This window comes from Talpa occidentalis, unplaced genomic scaffold (assembly GCF_014898055.3).
Source record: "Talpa occidentalis isolate TD23 unplaced genomic scaffold, MPIMG_talOcc4v2.1 talOcc4.4, whole genome shotgun sequence".
Lineage (NCBI taxonomy): Eukaryota > Metazoa > Chordata > Mammalia > Eulipotyphla > Talpidae > Talpa > Talpa occidentalis.
Window position 1 is genome coordinate 30,840,331 of NW_023604295.1, and position 25,175 is coordinate 30,865,505.

Here is a 25,175-nt window from a genome sequence, read left to right on the forward strand (position 1 = left end):
GGAGCAGCGGGCGGCAGGAGAGGTCTGCGCGCCATGTGGGACCCTCACCCGGCGGCCAGGGATCGAACCGGCGCTGCAGAGGCTGCAGGCAGCATCCCAACCCAGCGCTCAACCACTGTGCCACCAGGGACGCCCTACAAAAATATTTTTTTAGAAGCAGCATTCAACATCCTACAGAACTAGTATTCTGCAGAAAATACTTTGAATAAACTAATAACAAACCCTAAATAAACCTGACTGTAGAATTGTGGCTACAGGGTGGTAATGGTGGGAGCAGGGGGAGATTAAGAGAGCAAGATGTGGAGGGGTCCAATGGACTATGGTGGAGGACTATGGGTTTTTGGTGGTGGGTGTGGAGAGGAAACATACATCTGAAGAGGTAGGAAATTATATACAGTGTTGTACCTCTGAATTATATACAGTGTTGTAAACCAATATTACCTCAATTAAAAAAAAAAAAAGGAAGAAGAAAAGACTTTGAGTAATGCTGACTTAACCTACCTTTAAAAAAAGAAAAAGGGGCCTCGCTGGTGGCAAAAAGGGTTAAGACAGCAACACTATGAAGCAGTCAGCAGCCACTGTAGCACAAGTTTGAGCCCTGGCCAGGGAGGTGACCCACATGGCACAGCAGACCTCTCCTGACTCGCCCGCTGCGCCTCTCAGCAGTGTATTTCAGTAGATCTGATTGTTCTGCTTCCCCCCCCCCTTTGTTTCTGGTGAATCCTCTCACCCCCCACACCTCTGGCCTGTACCCCGGTTCTTGTATGCATAAATAAATAAATCTTTAAAAAAGAAAAAAACTTTCCTAGAAGGGAAGGTATTTTCAAATGAGGCAGAGTGATGCTGAGGAGATGCTGAGGGATGATAGTTATCTCTATCTAATGCTGCTCACTGGAATGGGGGTGTCTTCAGTCACCAGACATTTTAAGTCCAGAAAATTCCGTTCTGGATGAAGCAATCCAGGCAATTGTAGGCAAGCCAGGATAACAATAATGACTATTACTGCCATTTTTACTGTTATTTCTGCTTCAGTTTTATTAACTGCTTTTTATGGGGAAGACCTCATACATATATTATCTTTAACCACATAAAAATCTCTGAAAGAGGTTTTATCCTTCTAATTGGAGAGCGGAGGAAACTGAAGCCAAAAGTTGTTGATGTGATTCTAGTAGAAACAGGATTTAGTCTTTAGATCTTTCTTTTTTTTTTTTTTTTTTTTTAATAGAGGCATGCTTTATTTATTTGTTTGCTGGTTTGTTTGTTTGTTTTGTTTATACATGCACTGGGTACAGTCAGAAGCGCGGGAGGGTGAGAGAATTCACCAGAGCCAGAGCGGGGAGCAGAGCAGGCAGAAGGACCGAAGTACACTGCTGAGGGGAGCAGCGGGCGGCAGGAGAGGTCTGCGCGCCATGTGGGACCCTCCTCTGGTGGCCGGGGAGCAGCCGGGGATCGAACCGGCGCCGCAGAGGCCGCGGGCAGCTTCGCAACCCAGCGCTCAACCGCTGCGCCACCGGGGAGGCCCTAGTCTTTAGATCTTTCTGACTGCATCATACCAACTCAGTCTGGAAAACATCTTCATTGAAGCAGTGCTCTTCTTTGTTCTTTCAGCCAGTGATTACTCTCTCTGGAAACTTCCCCAACCAAAATAATTCTATAATAAAACAGGTTAAGTCACGGGTGACTTGGGTCCATTTGCCATACTATGTCTGGTTTCCACCATGAACCAAATACTTGCGTACTCTGAATCTGACCAGACCTATAACATGATATTTTTAAATTACTTCCCAAGACTTCTTAAGCCTCACACAAGAAAAGCAATTTTAATACTCAAAGGCAAACTCAAACATCTACCAAGACCAAGAAGTAACATAAATGGGAGGAGCTGGTGGGGAATAAGACAGAACTTCTTGTTGATGACAGAGACTGGTATAATTTAGAGAGAATATGCTCCATTCAAAGGGCTTAACTATTTCTTAGTTTTTCTTTATTATTATTATTATTTTTTAATTATATATATTTTTACACCATTTTTCATTTTTGCACAATGTATGCATTTTCGTCTTGGTTATAGTCCCCATTCAACTGTTAAGTGGAAATGTGAGCCCATTATTGTTTGATTTTATTTTTCAAATGAAGCCAGAAACTATTTTTACATGAAATGTCCCAATTTTTAACCTGTGAACAGCTAATTTCTTTAAAGCACTAGCAGGGTCAAAAGCAACATAAACTTGTAGGCTGCTAGCTCAGGATCTCATAAATCAACTTCTACTAAAGCCAGTATTACCTCTGCTACCTCCCCTCTGTCCTACTAACCACTTCCTCCCTTCAATAGACCTAAGTCCAAATTGCTTTGGACACAGTCCAAAAATCAAAAGTTAAGATTCAACAGTAGCAAAATCATGTTAAAACCTCAGAGCTTGAAGTGTATTATAAAACAAGAGACCTCCAATTTAGGGGGAGATGGAAGCAAGGTTAAAATAAGTGCCTGTGCCTCTCTCATGCAATGCAGTCATCATGTGCCCTTTCTATCATGCATTACATGCCAGAGTGGCTCTAAAGTATGAGGAGGCCATTAGCATTGCTCCAGTGACCAAATATTTTTACTCCCTCCTCTCCAAACTGATTTGCCAGATTCCTTTCGGAGATTAGATTCAGGCCCAGTGAAAGCAAAGAACGAGGTAGTTTTTGTGATTCTCTTGTCACCAGGGATGCCTATTAGAGGTGGTTAGAGCCATCTGACACCTGTATTATTCAAAGCCAGGGCACAAGGTGTGGCCTGTGGTCTTTTAAGACCAATATCATCCCTAAATCCCTATAGAAGAACCAAGTAAAGGAAGATGGAAAGAGGTTGGCTTCCTGGGGAAGGACACCTCTTCTGTTTCATTCTCCACCTGCTGCTTCAAGGTAAGATGGGACAAGACTAAGATGAAGACATGTGACATCTGGAAACAGAAACTAGGTTCATTCTTGTTAGACCTAGACAGACAATGACAGGGTACTCATTTGGGTAAAAATGGAAACTCAGACACTGACAGCTTTGTACCTTTTTCTAAGATCCTGACCTCAGTTGACTCTTCTCCAGCTGCTTCTCCACTCCCCATGCTTCTTTTTTTTTCTTTTTTTTCTTTTTTATACAAGCACTGGGTACAGTCAGAAGCGCAGGAGAGTGAGAGAATTCACCAGAGCCAGAGCGGGGAACAGAACAGGCAGAACGAGGAAATACACTGCTGAGGGGAGCAGTGGGAGGGGCAGGAGAGGTCTGCACGCCATGTGAGACCCTCACCAGCAACCAGGGATTGAACTGGCGCTGCAGAGGCTGCAGCAGCTTCGCAGCCCAGCGCTCAACTGCTGCGCCACCAGGGGAGGCCCTCTCCATGCTTCTTTTGCCTCTTCTTTCCCATGTCTTTCTCTTTTCAGGCACATTATCTATCCCCTTGGTTTTTGACTATCAATTGATGTAAAGAAGAAAATTCTTTCTCAGCTCTCTTGAAACTAGCAAATGAAACAAGGAAGCTATTGGGAGGATGAGAAAGAGAACCTTTTCCAGCACATTTTCTCAAATTAGGTTTTTATTGTTCATTATTGAAAATGAGCAATGAGTGATGGTACATTCTCTGAGATAGGTAAAAATAGGTTCTACTAAAAGATGGTACCACGTTAATTCTTTCAAGTATGACCACAAAGAGGCTAGGTAGAAGGTGGGTATTGAGGAACTCCCTTTAAGATAGTCGAGTGGTGATAACTAAGGCACTTTAGAAGACAACAATCACAGCATATGGTAGAGACATAGAAATACTCATTACATTGAAAAACTGGGTTCTGCCTTCAAGGTCCCAGATATCTCACACCACCTATCTGACTATTTACCCAATCATTAATTTGTGATCACCTTATTAATATAGTGAGCAAGAGAACTATAATAATTATATAATTAATATAATTAGTTACATTAATTATTTAATTAATATAGTGAGCAAGAGAACTGTGATTGAAAAATTTGCCATGGACATCACCCAGATGACTCAAGGACAGAGGTGAGCAATGGAAGGACATTGCCTAAAGGTAGAGAGGTCTACGGTGAGATAGTTAAGAATGTAGCAGGACGCTGAAAAGTGGTGGTCAGGGCTGAGTTTGCATTCACATTTGGACAAGTTTTGCATGGGGACAGAAACAATGGAATTAAGGATGGAGACCTGATTCAGCTCACCTCAGCAGTTTCCACATTTGCCTACCAGCCCAGCCCACGCTCCCCGGCCTGGGAAGGAGGAGCTTACATGCTTCTCCCAGTGCCCCCTGTTTTGTCCCTATGCAGACAATCTCCAGGCCCCAGCCATCACACTCCTCTCAGACTCTCTGCCTTCTACAGGGAGCGGGGACACTTTTACCATCAATTGCTCAGGTTTTGACCAGCATGGAGTGGATCCTGCTGCCTTCCAAGCAGTGTTTGACAGAAAGGCCTTCCGACCATTCATCAACTATAGCATCCCCACTCACGTTAACATTTCTTTCACCCTGTCTGCCATCCTGGAAGTGGTAAGTGCTGGCACAAAACCACTTAGTGGTGAGCCCTGAATGGATTTTGTAAAGGTAAGAGCTCACTGTAAGGGGTGGGGAGACCTGACAGGGAAGGCTTCAATGACATCACTGCATGTAAAGTCCCTTTTGGAATACTCCACTGGAAACACAATTCCAGCGAACTTTCTTGTGGTTTTTTTTCACTGACATCGTTCATGTACCTGGATCATGTAACCTACATTTTTCAGTGCCTCGTGATTAAAATTGTAATTGCCATATCAAACAGCCTTGGAAAAGAGTGAGAGGTGGATGCTGGCATCGAGCCTGACTACAAGGAATTAATGATGCTGGATGAAACTTGTTTTCTAGGATGCACAGCTTCAACTGATGACGTCGTTCCTGTGGCTAAATATGGTATGGCAGACTCCATTTCCCCTTTATTATGGCTTTTCCTTGCTTGGGGCCAACTTTGCAGGTTACAATGGGTAAAGCTACGAATACCCACAAACTAGACAAGCTCAGAGACGGCCAGACCAACACAATACTTCCTAATTATTCCACAAGTTGAGGAGGGCAGAGACAGGGCATGGGGAGAAGGAGGCATGAGGCATAAACCAAGGTCATAGAAGTAAATAATTAAGTGGTTCCATCCCAGGGAACCCAAAACCAAGCTCAAGGTCTCCCCCAAGAACACGGAGAGAGAAGCGGAAACAAGTAAGACCTGGTTAGTGGCATTGCGATAACTGTCACCAGAGAAGGAATGGGGAGTGAAAAAAGGCATGGAAGGTACAGGAGACAGAGCAAGACCAAAACTAGTTCCCACCCCTGTTTGTCCCATGCCCTGTTTTCCTCTAGTTCTGGTACAACCCATTCATCCGGTGGAACCCAGAGGAATGTGGGGGCATCAGGAAGCTCAGCATGGCAACTGAGAACTTATGGCTTCCTGATATCTTCATTGAGGAGTTGTGAGTACCAGGGTTGAATAAAGCAAAGAGCAAACTGTGGCTGCAGAGAAGGGTGTGATGTAATCAATGGGACCACAGGGGGGAAAAAAAAAAAACAGCTTAGAGAAGAGCAGCATCTGAACTGAGGAGCTTATAAAGCCCCAGAACATGGTGGTAGTTGGAAGGGGAGAAGTTATGAGTGAAGCACAAGAAAGTGAACTTAGAGAGAAGAAAGACCAAACTGGACCTCCCTGGTGGCACAAGGGGTTAAAACACCACCTATGAAGCTGTCCGCAGCCTCTGCAGCACAAGTTCAATCCCCGGCCACGGAGCTGCTCACATGGCACAGCAGACCTCTCCTGACTCGCCCGCTGCTCCCCTCAGCAGTGTATTTCAGTCAGTCTGTCTGTTCTGTTCCCCACTCTGTCTCTGGGGAATCCTCTCACCCCCTGCATCTCTGGCCTGTACCCCAGCTCTTGTATGCATAAATAAATAAATCTAAAAAAAAAAAAAAAAGACCAAGTCTGATGGAAAATCCCACAGCACCCACCTCCCTGTCCTTCTTACATACAGCATGGATGTGGATCAGACACCCAGAGGCCTCATGGCTTACGTCAGTAATGAAGGTCGCATCAAATATGATAAGCCGATGAGGGTGGTCAGCCTCTGTAACTTGGACATCTTCTATTTCCCCTTTGATGAACAGAATTGCACGCTTACCTTCAGCTCTTTCATCTACACAGGTGAGAGAGGCTCATTAGAGTAGCCTGTTGAGAGGCAGAGGAAGGGTTTTAAAGAGAAGAGGATAGAGAGCCGGGAACAGTGAGGGAATCTCTTTGGAAAGGGTGGAGAAGCTCATGGCAGAGAACCTAACAGTCTGGACTGGGGGGGTGGGAGCATTTGGGGAGGCTGAATCGTCTGGTTCTCCTTTGCAGTGGAGAAGATAGTCCTGGGTTTGGAGAAGGAAATACAAGAGATTTCAATGACATCACAGAACCTCATTCGGAGCGAGGGGGCATGGGTACTTCTGGGCATCTACCAAACAACCACGAGGATGAATGTGGGCGCCAACCAGTATGACCAAATCATTTTCTATGTGAGCTCAGGGGCCACGGTTAAGCTCTTTTTTGAAGATTCATTGCTTACGATGCCCATTCGAATGTAAGCTCTCCCCCAAGAAAGTAAGCTCCACGAAGGCAGGAATTTTCATCACTCTTTTTCACAGATAAATCCCCACTTAGGTCCTACCATTAGGTTAGGTACATTAGCTCACACTCAGTGAAGACTGCGTGAAAAAGTCCTCCCAGAGGAAGAAGTAAAACTGCACAGCAGTGAGCATGTCTCCCACCCCCCATTGCTATCAGAACTTTTGGGAGGACAGGAATTTTTATACTTATTTCTCATAAAGGTGGTGAATAGCTAAATTTAAAATTTAGATTCTAAATTTTGGTGACCCCTCCTGACTGCCAGTCTTGCTTCCCTACCACTTCTCTTGAATATCTGCCACTAAGTCACTAGAGATTGGCCCTTGATGAGGAAAGCTGCAGAAGAACCAATGTGCACATGATATCTAAAGATCTGGCCCCACATCCTGATAAGACCACATGTGTCAACTTTAAACAAAGTTGACAGCTTGAGCCACAAGAGAATGAGATACATTTTACTGGTAAGCTGCATGGCAGAAATAAACCCTGGAAAGGCAGGGCACGGAGCTGGGTGATGTTTCCTTACTAAACAGTTTGCTCTGGGACAAATCTCAATTGTTGCCTTTAACTCTACCCTATTCCCTACCTGACCCCTACCCCCACCTTTCTTCTTACCAGGTGGCCATCAGGCGCAGGCCCAGCCTCTATGTCCTAAACCTCCTGGTGCCCAGTGGCTTTCTGGTTGCCATCGACGCCCTCAGCTTCTACCTCCCGGCAGAAAACCAGAATCGTGCCCCATTCAAGATAACCCTTCTACTGGGCTACAACGTCTTCCTGCTCATGATGAACGACTTACTGCCTGACACTGGCACCCCGCTCATCAGTATGGCACCTCTCTCCATAGCAGAATAAAAGCAAGGTGGGGAGGTGGGCCAGGGGGACAGACCTCTGGAAGCAAGCCAGAGTGAAAAGGATCCTGATAAAGGCCCCTCTGGGTAAAGAGGAAGCAAGAAGTCATGGGTGGTACCTTTGGCCTTCATGTGGGGCCTCCTTCCCTCTAGGTGTCTACTTTGCCCTGTGTCTGTCCCTGATGGTGGTCAGCCTGCTGGAGACCATCTTCATCACCTACCTGCTGCACCTGGCCACCACCCAGCCCCCACCCATGCCTTGCTGGCTCCACTCTCTGATCCTCCACTGCGCCCGCCCACTGAAGTGCTGCCCCACTAGGCCCCAGCAGGGAAACAGGAGCCTGGGCCGCACTCCTGCCCACCTGCCTGGTAAGGGAAATCAGCCCGGCCCACCCTCATCTCCCAGTACCTCCACTTCTCTGTTCCTGCATCCTTTCCTGTTTCCCTTCCTCCCCAAGTGGGTGAGCCTCCCAGCCCAAGGCTGAGTCTCTCTCTCTCTCTCTCTCTGAAGGTGTGAAGGAGCCTGTGGAGTTGGTGGGGAAGGTGCCAGGTCCCAGGGAGGCAGAGGTAAACGGGCATCCTGGGTCAACAAGGGCCCAGCAGGAAGATGAGGCTCAGAAGCAGCACTTGGTCATCCTGTGGGTGCAGTTCAGCCACATGATGGATGCCCTGCTCTTCCGCCTCTACTTGCTCTTCATGGCCACCTCCATCATCACGGTCATCATCCTCTGGAGCACCTAGGCAGATGCCCTACCAGAAAACCTCAGTCTGGAGTTTCTTTTGCCTTCAGAATCCAGCCAAGCTCTCATATCCATGCAAACCCCAGTGTCACAGCCCTGGCAACCACTTTATTTTCAACACAGTCTTTCTGCAGTTTCAGATGAGACCTGGGTAATTTCCAATTCCTCTAGGGTTAGATCCTTGTTCCTACACGCCATCAGTTTCCCTTAACCCTCCACAAGTCCTGTCTGCCTGAATCCACAGGATTCAGGTTCCTGGAATATTTCCTTGATAAAATCACCCCCAATAAATCCTTTTGCAGAAAATGTCAGTTCTTCCCTTCTTTATATTACAGTATCAAAGTTCTTGCAACAGAGAGTTTTCTTGCAGAAATTTCTCATTACCAAAGTAAGAAGAGTTTTCTTGTTTTTTATGTCTGTAGGACAACATGTGAAAGTGCAGTGAGAAAAGGGAGAAAGGTCCAAAATTTATTACAAGGAATTAAAATAAAACAGGGATTAACGTCCTAAATCCACTTATCCTGGTGTTAAGCTCCAGAAAATAATAATGCACCAGAATCAGGCACCTCTTGTTTAAAAAGGGAAGCCTTTTGTCAGAGCCTGACGTATGACTGTATGACTCATTCATCATTAAGCATTTAAGAGTGTTAACATAATCCCAAATTACCATTGACAGGGTCTGTGTTGCAATTAAAGTCGATCCACCCTTAATCTTGGCAAGAAAAGAACATTAGGTCAAGAAAATCATATTTGAAATGGCATCTGCCTTACTTGGGTGAAATACAAATGGCACCATATGAACTGGAAAATTCCCTGTCCTTGCACTCACCTTATGATCTTGAAAGTCTTGTCTATCAGCCCATCTTTCCTGATAGTCTGGGGGAGGTGGAGGCCCCAAGGTGTCACTGTACATCCCAGATTGAGAGAAGCACAGATTTGAGAGCAACTTAATCACAACTCAAACATCATAGTTTACCTTTAACAACTATTTCTTGTCCTTTCTTTTGTTTATTTTACTACTTTCTATCTGAAGCCTTCATTTCCCAGATCACAGCAGACTGGGAGCACAGAGTCACATCAGTGTTTACTTAACGTTTCCTTGCTTCCTCTTGTCCACTGTTCTCATCAAACTCCGCCTAGCCTCCTATGGTCTCTGTAGATGTGCAAAGGGTGGCCAGCCCACCAATGCCCACAGGAAGTGCCGCTGGTGCAGGGCACACTTGCTCCCACCTTTATCCAGCAGCTGCAAGAGCATGTGCCCTGTCTGAGCCAGAGTCAGGCACTACAAAGAGCTGACTCCTATAGCAGATGTTCCCAGCTGGATGCTGAGTCACCAGCACTAATGGTAACTAGCTCTTTCCTTATAATCCCCTTGTGCTGGGACTCGGCCAGGCGGCCATGGGAATCTGGAGGCACTGAGGCAGAGATACTCTGTTACTCTCTGGCTGCTCTCAATGCAGGCCCATGGCCTTCCAACCCAGCCATGTCCCTTAGCTCTCTTTTTATCCCTCTGTGTTTCTTTTTGCAAGCCTTCCAAGAAGGCTCCTCTGTTTCTGTAACCCTGCCAAGTACCCCCCTCACCTTCACCAGTCCTCAGGTGTTCCCCAAACCTAGTGTACCCAGAGCGTGGGCTCAAATCAGAACCCCTAACATGCACACAAATTAGGACATTTGTGTACTCATTTATGCACATAAATTTATGCACATAAACTAATTTAATATGCACATAAACATGTGCATAAATTGGTACACTTGTGATTTGGGCAGTTCCTTAATTCACAACTTTCTACAGAATGGGCCTTTAGAAAGGACACAGTATAGTAATAAAAATAACCAACATTATAATACATATTATGCCACGTATTAGTAAGACTTGGCAGGCACTCTTTGAAGTGTTTTATGAATTACCAATTTCATCCTTATAGTAACCCTGTGAAGTAGGAACTATACATCCAACCATCCTTGGAGTCAAATGTGTCTTAGCATTTGGAATTTTTCAGATTTTTAAAAAGGTAACAGTTGCACATGTATGACACCCCAAGTGGGGTATGAGGTGGTACCCTATAATCAAACATTAATATTTCTGCAGTGAAATCTATAAAAATTCATACTAGGCAGCAAAAATGAACCATGAGTAGTCTCGGATCCATTCAGCTCCAGTTTTGCCAATAAATTTGTGAAAACTCTTGTGTTTTTCAAAGTTCTTTAGGTTTTAGCACTGTGGTTCTGCATTACCATCCCCACTTTATATATTCTAAGGGCAGGGAAATAAATGAGAAAATGCTGCGAGTTGGTGAAGTGATTGTCAGTGAGCTGTCTCCCAAGGTCCCACCGCCACGCAGGTGACAGGTCTGGGCCTGACCTGAGGCTGCTGACAGCAGACACTGGGTGCAGCCTCTGCCACACTGCCTCCCAGTGAGAACCACTCACTACCACTCACCACAAGTCTTTATCAGCTACTGCTTTAGGAGAACTACAACAGAAAGACCAAGGCCTGATGAGAGTCCCGAAGACAAATTTTCTTTTAATTCTCCTTTTTCTCCCACCTTCAGTCTTACCCACTCTTCACTGCCCCCGTCCCGCCCCGACCCCACCTCTCAGCCCCAGTAAAAGTCACAATGGTCAAGTTCACCACTGCACTTTCTCCATTCCTTTCTAGAGTGTGCGTTTCCCCAAACCTAATCTGGGCAATCTATCTTTGCTCTGTAGTCTCCATGGCTTTATTTTTTGCTGATGATATATATTCTATTGCCAGATGCTTTGGGTTTTTTTTTTTTTTTCATCCTAGAATAATCTTTTCTTTTCTCATTACCATCCCTATTCCTCTTTGACCTTCTCTATCTCCCTTCTTCCTCTTATCTCAGAAACCTCACTTGTTTATACAGGTTTTTATAAATTTATGTTTTTATGAGCATTTAGCTTCATACAATTGCCTGCTATGTAAACATCCAGTATTTGTCTTATCATTTTGACTTGCTTTACTACACATAATTCCCTCAAACTCCTTCCATTTTGCTATAAATAGTAATACTTCATTTTCCTTATGGCTAAATACATTCCATTGTGTGGTATGCCCCATCTTCTTGATCCAGTCCTCTATCAGTGGCACTTAAGCTGTTTCCATGTCCTGCTATTGTAAATAATGTGGCAATAAAATTGTAGAGCATATAATTTTTTGAGTGGATTTCATGTTCAGATAGATGCCCAACAGTGGGATTGCTAGGTTATGCAGTATTTCCATTTTTAGGTTTTTTTTAAGATTTATTTTTATTTACTTATGTACTCAAGAACTGGATTGTAGGCTAGAGGTGTGGGGGTGAGAGGATTCACCAGAGACAGAGCGGGGAGCTGAATAGGCAGATCCACTGAAATGCGCTACTGAAGGGAGCAGCGGGCAAGACAGGAGAGGTCTGCTGCGCCGTGTGGGTTAGCTCCCTGGCCAGCGATAGAACTCATGCAGCAGTGGCTGGTGATAGCTTGATAGCACTGAAACTTTAACCGCTGTGCCACCAGGCAGGTCCCTCCATTTTCAGTTTTTTATGGCAAATCCAGATTGCTTTCCATAATGGCGTACCAGTTCACATCCCCAAGGTTCCTCTTTCTCCACATCCTCTCAAGCACTTGTTGGGGGGTCTTCTGAATATGTACCCATCTCCCAGGTGTGAGATGAAATTTCACTGCTTGTTTGACTTGCATCTCTCATTAAAAAAGTGATGATGAACATTTTTTCATGTATCTCTTGGTCTTCTGGATATCCTCTTTGGTGTGTTGTCTGCTGAGATCTGCTTTCCATTTATTAATTGAACTTTTTAATTGTTAAGTTGAAAAAGTTTTTGTATCTCTTGGCTATTAACCCCTTGCTGGTTGTATAATACATGAACATTTTCTCCCATTCGGAGCATGCCAAATACTTTTGGATCTTCCACCCTTATCCTGGAGTCATCTTTCCTGGAAACTCATCCTTGAGTTGGTGATGGTGCCAAAACTCTTAGTTGATTCAGGAGCCATTGTGAGCTCTTGAAATTTCAGGGTGCTGAAAGTATGATCAATTTGCCTCATATGTTTATTTCACCCATCGTCCTGGTATATATTTCTTTGCTTATTTCCTTCATCTCTTTTTCCAACACACAGCTTGAAGCTTTATTTAAATAGAAAATATGTGATTTATCTCTTTTGACACTTGAATTAAGATGCTATCTCTCAGTAAGAGAAGGTATAATATAATTACAGTGATTATATTTTCTCCAAAAGCAAAATCGAACATGCAATCTTAACACGTAACTGATAATCATACAGAAGCTTTGAAACCACAGATCTTCCAAAAATAAAAAGAAAAATAAACTGATATGGTTGCTGCTTTCTATTCCATCTGTAACAGAATCCTGTGATAAACACACTTTGTGCTAATGGCTTCTTTCTTGTTATATGGAAAATCTCTGAAAGACTTTGCAAGGTCATTTATAATCTCTAGAAAAATCTGCAGACGTGCAAGTGTTGCCTGGGCCATCTTGAATTTGATGGCCTGTTTCCACCTAATAGCTCCTCACTTTGCCCATTCATGGGCAATACCACCTGTGGTTCTTACATGTATTTTTTTTGCTCATTTTCTTTTCCTTAACCATTATAAACAGAATTTTTCATGTTTTCTATATTTTCTTCTGTTTCCTTATTAATTGGACATTAAAATTTATTATCTCATTACCATATTTGCCTCTCTCTCCTCTTCCTTTACTCTGTGATGTGAAGTCACAGACTTCATTCAAACCTGTCCTGTTCTCCTCTCCAACTTCTGACCCACCCTTTGATCACCTCTCTTATTTGATCATTCATCAGCACTGCTTATTCTATGTGGGAGAGAAAAAATCATAAAACATAGACACATTGGCAGGCGTCAGTTCTAATGTGATCCCATTACTTGCTAAGTGGGTAACCATGTATAAGTAACTTAACCTTACAGTGTAAATGTCTTCATTTGTGAAATAAAGGTAATAACTTACATGATATTATTTTTTAAAAGATGGCTTTAAAAAACCATGTACACGTTTACAGAAACTAAAAAGCCAAATGTAAAACACTAGAGAACATCTTTTTATCATGCAGGCTGAGATCTAGAGTTAAAATCAACTTCTAGGTAGGAGGCAATAGACATAAGAGTTACAGACTTTCCAGTGCAGTCCCCTCATTTTTTAGATGAAAAAAAAAAAAAAGTGGAGAAAAGTGAAGTGATGAGTGTGGGGTTATCATTCTTCAAGAAAACCTGTGATCAGAGCTGGGCCTGTCAAAGCGGCAGCCACAGGTGAATGCTTGCCCATGGAACTCTTTTCTGAGAGTCCCAGGATGCTCCTGCTCTCCTGCTCCAGGCACCATAGGCAGCCTGACGTCAATTAATGACCCACCTGCAGTTTGGCTATTTCCACTGCTTTCTGTACTCCTGGCTCCTTAGCCCTGCTCCGTGACCTCTGTGTATGATTGCCATCCATCAGGATTGCAAAACAGTGGCCCTTACTTCTCTCTTTCCCCATCTACTTCTGTCCTTGCCCAGTTATAGGAATATTCCCAAACCTGATCACCCCACCCCAAGTCCCAAATGAATGGGGCCACCAGAGGCCAAAGCAGTGTGATCCCCCTTGGAATTAGCTAAGAAGAAAGATGTTGGTGTCTGTGGCTTGCAAAGCTACAGCTGCTGTCCCCACTATTTATATTTGGATTCGAGCAATGTCTTGGCCCAAGAATCTTAGAGCTATTTGAATCTAGAGGAAGACTCTAAAGATGCCCAGAGAAAGCAGAGTGTGGAGAAGTCCCTGACCCGCTCACAATGGCTCCTGAATCAACTAAGAGTTTTGGCACCATCTCCTAATTTGGAGTCACCATGAAAACCCAGTGGCAAGCACCTGGATCTAAAATAGGAGACTTAGATACTCACCAGGTTTTCCAGAGAATGTAAGGCCATTCCTGATGGCCTTAGAAAATGCTAAGCCAGCTACTGAAGCTCTGTCTAAATACGGTTGACCTTCCTTTTCTGAGAGCCAACTGGAAAAGGGATGTGGGAAGCAAGAATTCCCAGGAGGGATGACCAAGCCACATTTGTAACAAGGAATTCTGTCCTGGGATGAACTCTGAATAAGAACTAGTCTAAGCTAGTCTTCTTCCTCAACAAGCATTCCAAGCACTTCATTATGTAGTAGAGGGCTGACCAATTAGGAAAGTGCCCTATATACCCAAAGAGTTCTGAAGGTAGAAAGAGATCCAGTGTCCATGCTGGAAAACTAAGTGACTTTTGTATGATTTGTAAGTCATACGCATAAGAAAACCTACAATCTTGGTTATTCTAAGTACTATAATTTTAATTGCTTTGTTTGAAAATGGTCTCTAACCCATCATTTCAGGTGTCAAACTCTTTAATGAATAACAAAGTTTATATTTCGCTCAAATTTACTATGTTCTAAAATACATGGTCAGGAAATACAAGGTCCAACTGCAGAACTCAAGCATCACTCTTAACTAGTCCAGGAGTCCAGTGCCCCAAAGGTGTGTCCATGTGGATGTAGACACAATAGTAACTGTTTCTATGTGGTGTGATGAGTCCAATGGAACAATAGACTTTCTGCTCAATTTCTGCCTGCCTGGCACAGGGATTAAAGACAACGTTATCAAGTTACTGCCAGCCTCTGCAGCACAAGTCTATCCCCAGCCGGCCGGGGAGCTAACCCACATGGCGCAGCAGACCTCGTCTGTCTCGCCTGCTGCTCCCCTCAGCAGTGTATTTCAGTACATCTGCCTATTCTGCTCCCCACTTTCTCTGGTGAATCCTCTCACCCCTCACACCTCTGGCTTACACCGCAGTTCTTGTATGCATGAAGATAAATAAATCTTTAAAGAAAATTCTGCCTGATTCTTCTTCAACCATTCTTAGTCTCCAAATCCCTCCCTCTAAGCACAGAACCACCCTGAATAATAGTTCATTTTCCAAGGGGTTCTATTCCCCAAATCTCTGTCTTGCAGTCCAGCTCAAAACCAGATACTCTAGGAACCTACTTGCTGCTATATCACTTCCATCGACTTCCCGGACAGGTCACCACCGTGTCTGATCTTCCAGATCTGTCCCAGATCACATCTGTGTTTGCCTTGCTTCAAGAGAACACTGTGTATGGGACCATGTGTCCTCCTAGCTTGGAAAAGCATCATAGCCTAGTAGGTTGCTCCACTTTTCATGCCAATGCTTCCTCCTTGTGCTAGTCAGTGCCTGATGCTGCCAGATGCCAACTTGTCTCCCAACTTGACATGAATTCTTTCATATCACAAAAGAGACCCCAAACCTTGAGCAAATTCTCTAACAACCTCTGCCCCTAGCCCTCCTTCTTCTGCCTTTCTGGCTCCTTCTATGTCAGTACTGCCAGCTATGTTTTTTCATTTAATTCTCTTCTTCTTTCTTCCCTTCCCTTTCACTTCTGTCTCAGGCTTACCAAGTAACGAAGAAAGGACGAAATGACTTACAGAGTTGGCGGGGACAAAGAACTACAGATCTGGCAGATTTCAGATGCAAGATACTGCAGCCCTCTGTACTTTCCTACTTTGGAACTTTTAAATCATTCCTGCCTGACTCAGCACTTTCTATTTAGGGTTATCATTATGCTTGATCTTCTGAACAAAGTTTCCTCTGTATTCTAAGTTTGACCCTTCACCTGTTGTGCAAGAAAAAAATTTCCAAATCTTTCTTGGAAATATACCTTAGAGGGCCTCCCCGGTGGTGCAGCATTTGAGCGCTGGGTTGCGAAGCTGCCCGCAGCCTCTGCGGAGCCGGTTCGATCCCCAGCTGCTCCCCAGCCACCGGAGGAGGGTCCCACATGGCGCGCAGACCTCTCCTGCCGCCCGCTGCTCCCCTCAGCAGTGTATTTCGTCAATCTGCCTGCTCTGCTCCTCGCTCTGGCTCGGTGAATTCTCTCACCCTCCCGAGTTTCTGACTGTACCCAGTGCTTGTATAAATAAATAAATAAATAAATAAATAAATAAATAAATAAATAAATAAATAAATAAATCTTTAAAAAATATATATATATACCTTAGATACTTAATATAACCATGCTCCAATTCACTCACTGGGTCTTATTTTTTTATACAGAGACGAGACATAAAATATACTATTAACTCATGTCACAGCATTGATGTTAGCTGAGATTACTAATTTATGATAATACGTAACGCTTTTGGTAACACAAAAACAGTGAACAGCTCTGTTATCTCAATTTTATGATTTATCAGGTAATGTACTTATCCTGTAATCAATGTGTCATGTAAAACATGTGCACTACACTGACTGGGGGAGGAGAATGAATCAGGGGAGCTGAAAGATTGGAAAAAGGAAATCGAGTTAGAAGGTCTTGGAAAAATATAGACAACAGACAATAAAGGTAGGATCAAGTTTTATAATTTGGTATTTGCAAGTATCCCTAACGAGTGCATAACCAAAGCATAAATAGTGTCACCTTTCCAAATCTGCAGATTCCCTGGCTTTAGAAGAACATAATTCTTGTTTCACCTGCCCACACTGTCTCATGTAGGCAAGTTATTTTGTTATTAATCTCAGGAGAGTTGCCAAACAGGATGCCTCTCCACTACATCCTCCCTGCCTGGAGCCCGGAAGGCATACCCTCGACAGGGCAAAGCCGGATATTTTGCTGTGACCTCTCAGGCCGCAGTCTCTCACCAGGGAGTGGCTACCTGTCAAGAGCAGTATTCAAAACCAAGGTGTGGTCTGGACTCCTTTAAGCTAAGGGGTTTGGGGTTCCTGGTTAGTCCCCAGAGAAGAGTCCAGGAGAGGATGATGGAAGGCGGGAGGCCCTCCAAGGGGAGATTCCTCCTCTGCCTCACTCTCAGCCTTCTGCTTCAAGGTAAGAGGGGACAAGAACCAGGAAGACCAGAGTGTGGTTTTGAAAGACATCTGGGGACACCCTTCTAGCACTTGGAGGATATTCAGAATTAACATGTTAAATATTTCTGACATAATGTCTGGGTCTTGATTCCCTATTGGTGACAGAGAGAAAGACATTCCACTGATCAGGGCACACTGGCCTTCTCTACTCCTGCCTACAGATCCCAGCTCACCACGTCTCCAATTCCTCCTGTCCACTCACTGTCCATGCCCCTTCTATCAAACCCTTCACTCTCCTTTCCTTGTATCTAGTTGAAGAATAGCCACTGATTTTAAACATGTCTCAAAGAAGGTAGGGATCCATCTGAGGTAGAAGAGAGACAATACCTTGCTTTCATGAAGGAGTATTTGTTCCAAGTCTGAGTATATACCTTAAATATCACATAAAGAGATGGCGATGTATAGGAGGCAGCACAGGAAGAAGAGCTGAGGACAAAGATAGAAATGGGGCAAAAATTCTGCTCAAGAACTTCTGTGACCAAGAGGAAGCACCTATGCAGGCCTTGCTATGTGACTGGCGTATGGTCCATACTCAGTGATGTCATCTTATGAGCCCAATACTAGAAATAATCCCCAGGGTCCTTGAGGTGATTCCATGCAAGAAGGAAAAAATAAATGCATAGCAGCAAGGTAAGCACTCACTCAGAAAACCTGCTACGTGTTTGTCTTATCTGCCTCGTGAGTGCAGATGTTTACTTCTCTTGACCCCTTGATAAATCAGTTCATATCTTTGGTAAACACAAGTCCTTGAGAATGAGGAAGAGAAAGACATTAGAGAGGATTTCTAGGTGACAGGACAAGTTTTAGGGCAGTGCTGACCAGGGTTACTAGGGTTACCAGGGTTACCTCTAACTGGCGTGTGATGGGTACACTAAAGGACTCTGACAAGACTGCCATTATACCAGCGCCAAGTTTGTGCACAGATTTGGGCAAGTTTTGCATGAGGACGAAACCATGGGAATGAGAGTAGTTATGTTCACCACATAACTTCCACCATTTGCCTACCAGACCAGCCCATCCTTTCTGGCTCTGGTATGAAGGTTTTTGGCCTTGGCAAGTCTTGATGCAAGAAGGAGGGGTTCACCTGGGATGTTCTCCCAGTAAACCCCTTGCTTTCTCTCTCTTCAGAGAGGCTCCAGCTCTGGAAATAGAGGCCCTTTCTCATAGGGTCTCTTCTCTCCACAGAACAAGGTGACACTTTCACCATCAATTGCTCAGGCTTTGACCAGCACGGGCTGGATCCTGCTGCCTTCCAAGCAGTGTTTGACAGAAAGGCCTTCCGTCCTGTCATCAACTACAGTATACCCACTCATGTCAACATCTCCTTCACCCTATCTGCCATCCTGGAAGTGGTGAGACCTGGTCCCCACTTTCTGTAACTTCTGATAGGGAACAAGGGCACTCTACCTGGTCAACCCAACATTGTACTGGTCCAGTGGTGAGCATCTGGGACTCTGAATGGCTTTTGTTTAAGTTGGAGGGTTTTCCTATGGGGCAGGGAGCAAGCAATAGGATTGCTGTAGTGATATTTTTTTCAAGGATTGGTCCTTGAGTTCTGTCCTTTCTGGAATGCTTCAGAAAGAAGTGGTCTGTATGTCAATGAAAATCTGAATTGTCCCTAGATGAAAGGGGAGACAGGTAAGCAAAAGACACTCCAGCATCTAGAACTATGCCTGGCCCAACAAATTAGCAAAATTAGTATGAATGTGAGGTGGGAGTGGTCTTCTTGCACTAATAATCCTGGATGGGAATTTGTTTAACAGGATGCACAGCTCCAGCTTCTGACATCATTCCTATGGATGGATTTGGTAAGGCAGATCCAACTTTTCTCTCCCCACTTCTATTTATATTTTTTAATTTGAGGAGTGAATAAAAGCTTTTCCAGCCCAAACCTCTATGCAATGTAGGAATAATTCTGGAGTCAAAAAACTCCATCTAGAACTGGACTGACCTTGGGGGACATTAATCTCCCTGGACATCTTAAGAAGGTTGAAATAGTGACCCAAGAAAGTGGTCAGGTGGATGGAGGCCTTTATATTGATATGTTCCTGGATACAAGTGGTTTTACACCATATTTAAGGTCTGCCTGGAATAAGGCCATAAGGGTCCTTTGCCAATGGCACCTGGCTGGATAAAGAAGGGGAGACGGGCTGGGGTTATTACAGCATGAGTGGGCATTAGAGGGTCAGTATTTGAAGAAGAACAGGAAGGGCAGGAGAGGTTGACCGAACAAGATTACCATCACTCACCTCTGTTTCCACTGCCCTGGCTGCAGATGTGGGACAATCCTTTTATTAGCTGGAATCCAGAAGAGTGTGTCAGCATCAATAAACTCAGCATATCAGCTGAATACCTGTGGCTCCCTGACATCTTCATCGTGGAATCGTGCGTATCTGGGCTGGGGGAAGCCAGCATCCACCCCACGTGCAAAGAATAGCCCAGGGTCAGTGCAGGGCACAGGGAAACCAAAAAATTCAGACAGGGGCACAGGCTCAATTAATGGACTTCCACAAATCACTGTGAGAAGAGACAGGATAGGGTGACATTAAAGAAAAAGCCAAAAAGAAGAGTGCAATGTGTAAGAATGTGGGGGAGATATAGGGTTAAGGCACCACAGCACCCACTTCTGCCTTCCTCTCCCAAGCAGCATGGACACGCAAAGGGCCCCTTCAGGTCTCACAGCGTATGTCAGCAGTGAAGGTCGAGTCAAGTACGACATGCCAGTGCGGGTGACCAGCATTTGCAACCTGGACATCTTCTACTTCCCTTTTGACCAACAGAACTGCACTTTCACCTTCAGTTCCTTCCTCTACACAGGTAAGCATGACACATTTTGATGACTATTTAAGATTCAGGAAAGATCGTTAAGTGGTGGAGGTATTAATAGAGCAGGTTTTAAATCAGTGTTTCTCAACTCTGGTTGCCCACCAAAGCTTTTTCAAAATATCCGCAACTATGCATTACCCCAGAGATCCTAAGTTAATGGTTTCAGGTGGGGCCCAGGCAGTGCTAACATACAGACAGGGTTAAGAACTACTGCTATAAGTCCTTAATAAAGTTAAAAAACAGGGGCTTCCCTGGTGGCACAAGGGCTTAAATGTCAGCACTAGGAAGCATTCCGTAGCTACTGAAGCACGAGTTCAAACCCTGGCCAGGGAGGTGACCCACATAGCACAGCAGACCTCTCCTGTCTCACCTCTGCCCTACACCCTAGCTCTTGTGTGTGTAAATAAATCTTTAAAAAAATAAAGTTAAAAAACAAAAGAACCATTGCTTTAGATCTTGGATGGCACTTGTACCAAAGACCTGCTTGTCCCTGAGCTGCTGCACACCTATAATTTTTAGATCAAATCTTCTAACTTTAATAGTTAGTGCATTAAAACCTGTAAGTCAAGGTAGCTAAATGCCACTAGGTGTCATCTGATTGGAGTAAATCAGTATTTATAAAGGGAATTGGGGTAAATCAGTCATTATAAAGGGAACACCTTAAAAAATGTTGAATTGTTCATATTGATTCCATTAAAATAATGTCACACAACTGGGGACCAAAAGGAAAATAGGGGTGACTACCAAAGCTCTTGACTCACGTTGGAGTCATCTCCAATATCCTCATCACAACCTTGACTCACTCTTGTTTTATTTTTTAAGATTTATTTATTATTTATGCATGCAAGAACTGGGGTACAGGCCAGAGATGCGAGTAGTGAAAGGATTCACCAAGGATAGAGTAGGGAACAAAACAGGCGAATCTACTGAAATACACTGCTGAGGGGAGCAGCGGGTGAGACAGGAGAGGTCTTCTGTGCCATGTGGGTAGCTCCCTGTCCGGCTGGGGATCAAACTCGTGCTGCAGAGGCTGTGGATAGCTTCACAGTGATGTGCTTAACCCCTTGCGCCACCAGGGAGGCCCTCACTCTTGTTTTCAACCATAAAAAATTAGTGCTGCAGCCCCACACACAAGAATGGTTGGTCCTGTACCCCACTTCTGAGAAAACAAGGGTGCTCTGCTTTTAAAGGACAGAGGGGAAATTTTGTTGAAGAAGGGGCGGAATTGGATTTTGTGGGCAGAGATTTGGGAGCACTTCTGGACTGAGTCACCTCGGCCTCCCTCGCAGTGGAGAGCATGCTACTGGGCATGGACAGGGAAGTGTGGGAGATCGCAGAAACGTCTCGTGACATCATTCAGACCCAGGGAGAGTGGGAACTACTGAGCATCAGCAAGGCCACCCCAAAGATGTCAGTGGGCACCAGCGTGTATGACCAACTCATGTTCTATGTAAGTCCAGGGGTCCCTGTTTGAGTTCTGATGCCAGCTGCTCTGTAATTTTCCTCTTGCTAAAATTTGGGATGTAAAAATAAAGCTGCAGGGAGTAGCACCTGCTCTTCATGCCATCCTCTATCCTAACTGCCCTGAAGAAGGACCCACTGGCCTCCCACTCCCCACCTCTTGCCTCTCACCTCTCCAGCCCTGCAGGGAGAAGTGTTATGAGCACCACTGCTCAGCATGGAGCGGCCTTCTCTCTGCTGCTGCAAAAGGCACTACTTGCCCCTGAAAGTCTATAATTGAGTTTCCAGCAGATTGAACACAAAATTAGACAACATCATGGGGGCACTTCCATAGAGAGGACAATTAAGTGTTTGTGTTACCTAAGGAGAGCTTCCCATAGTCAGCCTATGAGGACATCAGCAAGGACGAGATACTTAAATATACAAGGTGATCCCACCGATATCAGTATATTTGCCACATTCTTCACACGCTCTTCCTCCCCACCAGGTGGCCATCAGGCGCAGGCCCAGTCTCTACATTATAAACCTCCTGGTGCCCAGCAGCTTTCTGATTGCCATCGACGCCCTCAGCTTCTACCTCCCGGCAGAAAATGAGAATCGTGCTCCATTCAAGATAACCCTTCTGCTGGGCTACAACGTCTTCCTGCTCATGATGAATGACTTACTCCCTAACAGTGGCACCCCCCTCATCAGTATGGACCCTCCCACTTTCCAGAGAAGCAAAGGCAGCTGGGGACAGTGAAGGGGAACCAGGAGCATCCCTTCCCTCGCCCCTTAAGGGAAAGGGTTCTTTTTTTTTTTTTAAAGATTTAGTTTTTATTTATACAAGCACTGGGTACAGTCAGAAGCGTGGGAGGGTGAGAGAATTCGCCAGAGCCAGAGCGGGGAGCAGAGCAGGCAGAAGGACCGAAGTACACTGCTGAGGGGAGCAGCGGGCGGCAGGAAAGTTCTGTGCGCCATGTGGGACGAGTGGGGATCGAACAGGCACTGCAGAGGCTGGGGCAGCTTCGCAACCCAGCGCTCAACCACTGCGCCACCAGGGAGGCCCTAAGGGAAGGGCTTCTGAGGAAAGATTGGATTTAGGGGAAAAGGCTAAAAAGTGTATAGATGAATTTGTTCTAGTAATTTATAATTTGCTTTGTCCTCAGGTGTCTACTTTGCCCTCTGTCTGTCCCTGATGGTGGTCAGCCTGCTGGAGACCATCTTCATCACCTACCTACTGCACCTGGCCACCACCCAGCCCCCACCCATGCCTCGCTGGCTCCACTCTCTGATCCTCTACTGTGCCCGCCCTCTGAAGTGCTGCCCCACTAGGCCCCAGCAGGGAAACAGGAGCCTGGGCCCCACTCCTGCCCACCTGCCTGGTAAGGGAAATCAGCCTTGCCCACCCTCATCTCCTAGTACCTCCACTTCTCTGTTCCTGCATCCTTTCCTGTTTCCCTTCCTCCCCAAGTGGGTGAGCCTCCCAGCCCAAGGCTGAGTCTCTCTCTCTCTCTCTCTGAAGGTGTGAAGGAGCCTGTGGAGTTGGTGGGGAAGGAGCCAGGTCCCAGGGAGGCAGAGGTAAACGGGCGTGCTGGGTCAACAAGGGCCCAGCAGGAAGATGAGGCTCAGAAGCAGCACTTGGTCAGCCTGTGGGTGCAGTTCAGCCACATGATGGACACCCTGCTCTTCCGCCTCTACCTGCTCTTCATGGCCACCTCCATCATCACGGTCATTGTCCTCTGGAGCACCTAGGCAGACGTTCATTGCCACTTCTCCCTGCAAGTCACAGCTTGGAATTTCTCCTGGTTTCAGGACAACCAGACCCACATCCCTTTCCTAATCTTACCACATACCCCAGTGATTACCATGTCCCTTTCTATGTTCTCAGAACCCAACACAGCCCTACTGAGCAGCTTCAGAACAGCCTTAGACAATTTCCAGATTTCTCATATACCATAGTTCTCTTTCCTCCATTTTTAGTGTTCTTTAGCCAAACCTAACTTCTGACTCCCATCAGGAGTCCAAGATCCAAGTCAGGGGAGTGTCTCCTTGATTGTGTTCCAATAAATGATTTCCCAGGAAGCACTGGCTCCTCAATACATTTATGAAGGTTCCCCAAACATTGGAATCCTCTTGCAAAATATTTGATACTTCCCCTAAAGAGGTGTTATCTGATTTAATTTTTTTTTATTAGATAATAAATTTTATTGTTATATTCCCCATACAATTGCAGCGCCCCCATTCTGACCCCAATCCCTCCCCTCCCGCCCCTGCCCCCCTAAAAGTGTCTCTGGTTCATAGTTTTTTGTTGATTTTGATTTTCACTTTCTTATAGTTATTCATTTTCCTGGTCCCTTATTTAAGTTTTCTAGATTCCTGCTATGAGTGAGACCATCCGGTATTTTTCTTTTTCTTTTTGGCTTATTTCGCTGAGCATGATCCCTTCCAGCGCCATCCATGTTGCTGCAAATTGCATGTGTTTATCTTTTTTGAATGCTGAGTAATATTCCATGGTATATATGTACCACATCTTCTTGATCCAGTCATCTATTTTTGGGCATTTGGGTTGTTTCCAAAGCTTAGCTATTGTAAACAGTGCTGCTATAAACATAGGGGTGCAGGTGTTCTTTGGAATTGATGTTTCTGTGTCCTTTGGGTAAATACCTAGGAGTGGAATTGCTGGATCATATGGAAGCTCTATGTTTAGTAGGTCCAGAAATCTCCACACAGCTTTCCACAGTGGTTGGACCAGTTTGCACTCCCACCAACAGTGCAGAAGAGTTCCTTTTTCTCCACACCCTCGCCAACATTTGTTGTTGCTAGTTTTTTTAATATGTGCCATTCTCACTGGTGTAAGATGGTATCTCATGGTAGTTTTGATTTGCATTTCCCTGATGACAAGTGATGTTGAACATTTTTTCATATGCCTGTTGGCCATTTGCATTTCCTCTTCAGAGAAGTTTCTTTTTAGCTCTTCTGCCCATTTTTTGACTGGATTATTTTCTTTGTTGTTGTTGAGTCTCATCAGCTCTTTGCAGATTTTTGTGATCAGTCCTTTATCATTAGTGTTGGGTGCAAAAATGTTCTCCCAGTTGGTGGGGTTTCTCTTTGTTTTTGTTATTGTCTCTTTTGCTGTGCAGAAGCTCTTTATATCTGATTTAATTTTAAGTCATTCATATATTTTCAGAGTTTTAAAAAATGAAAATGTCAAGTCTCATTTACAAGATTAGTATAAAATATTTACCGAGGAAAATGTTTCTTTTATCAACCATTTCCATTTCAATTTTCCTTTACCTCTTTCACTCATGAAATTGCTCTGAGATAAATAATATATTGTGTCATTTTGAAAGTTCTGACAGTTTCCTCTAATTTCATTACATCAAACAGAGTGGATATGCAGTCTTGGAGGAGAGCCAGGAAGACTAGTTAAGGGTTCAGGTAAATACTTTTATAACCACACAGTGGAATCCCATGTAGCCACTTAAAGTGAGGGTGTAGATGTATGTCAACACCATGTAAGCAAGTCCATAGTATATAAAGTAGAGAAGACAAGTTACAAAACAGTATGTCTTTATATAACTACTGGAAAAAAAAATAGAGCTAGAAAACAGTGCAGAGAAAAAGGTATGGCTGGTTAGACACTGAAAACATGAGCAAACTTTTGTTCCAGGCAATGGGACTACGAATGATTACTATTTTTTTAATATTTTCTATGAGTATTCTTA

The 25,175-nt window shown here is 44.6% G+C and overlaps 2 protein-coding genes across 2 annotated transcripts; both read left to right on the top strand.

Annotated features, from left to right (window-relative positions):
- Window positions 1-2,837: 2,837 nt before the first annotated feature.
- HTR3D (5-hydroxytryptamine receptor 3D) lies at window positions 2,838-8,253 on the top strand. Its single transcript, XM_037526576.1, is given in 11 exon segments — window positions 2,838-2,904; window positions 3,725-3,732; window positions 4,894-4,929; window positions 5,371-5,480; window positions 6,033-6,068; window positions 6,070-6,228; window positions 6,403-6,470; window positions 6,473-6,555; window positions 7,283-7,479; window positions 7,616-7,881; window positions 8,024-8,253. Coding segments are annotated over 11 exon segments (1,260 nt in total).
- Window positions 8,254-17,073: 8,820 nt separating this feature from the next.
- On the top strand, window positions 17,074-23,202 carry HTR3C (5-hydroxytryptamine receptor 3C). Its single transcript, XM_037524535.1, has 9 exons — window positions 17,074-17,140; window positions 18,367-18,533; window positions 18,945-18,989; window positions 19,457-19,566; window positions 19,829-19,998; window positions 21,297-21,457; window positions 21,956-22,160; window positions 22,617-22,832; window positions 22,973-23,202. Exons 1-9 carry the CDS (start codon window positions 17,074-17,076, stop codon window positions 23,200-23,202), a joined length of 1,371 nt encoding a protein of 456 aa, XP_037380432.1.
- The last annotated feature ends 1,973 nt before the right edge of the window (window positions 23,203-25,175 follow it).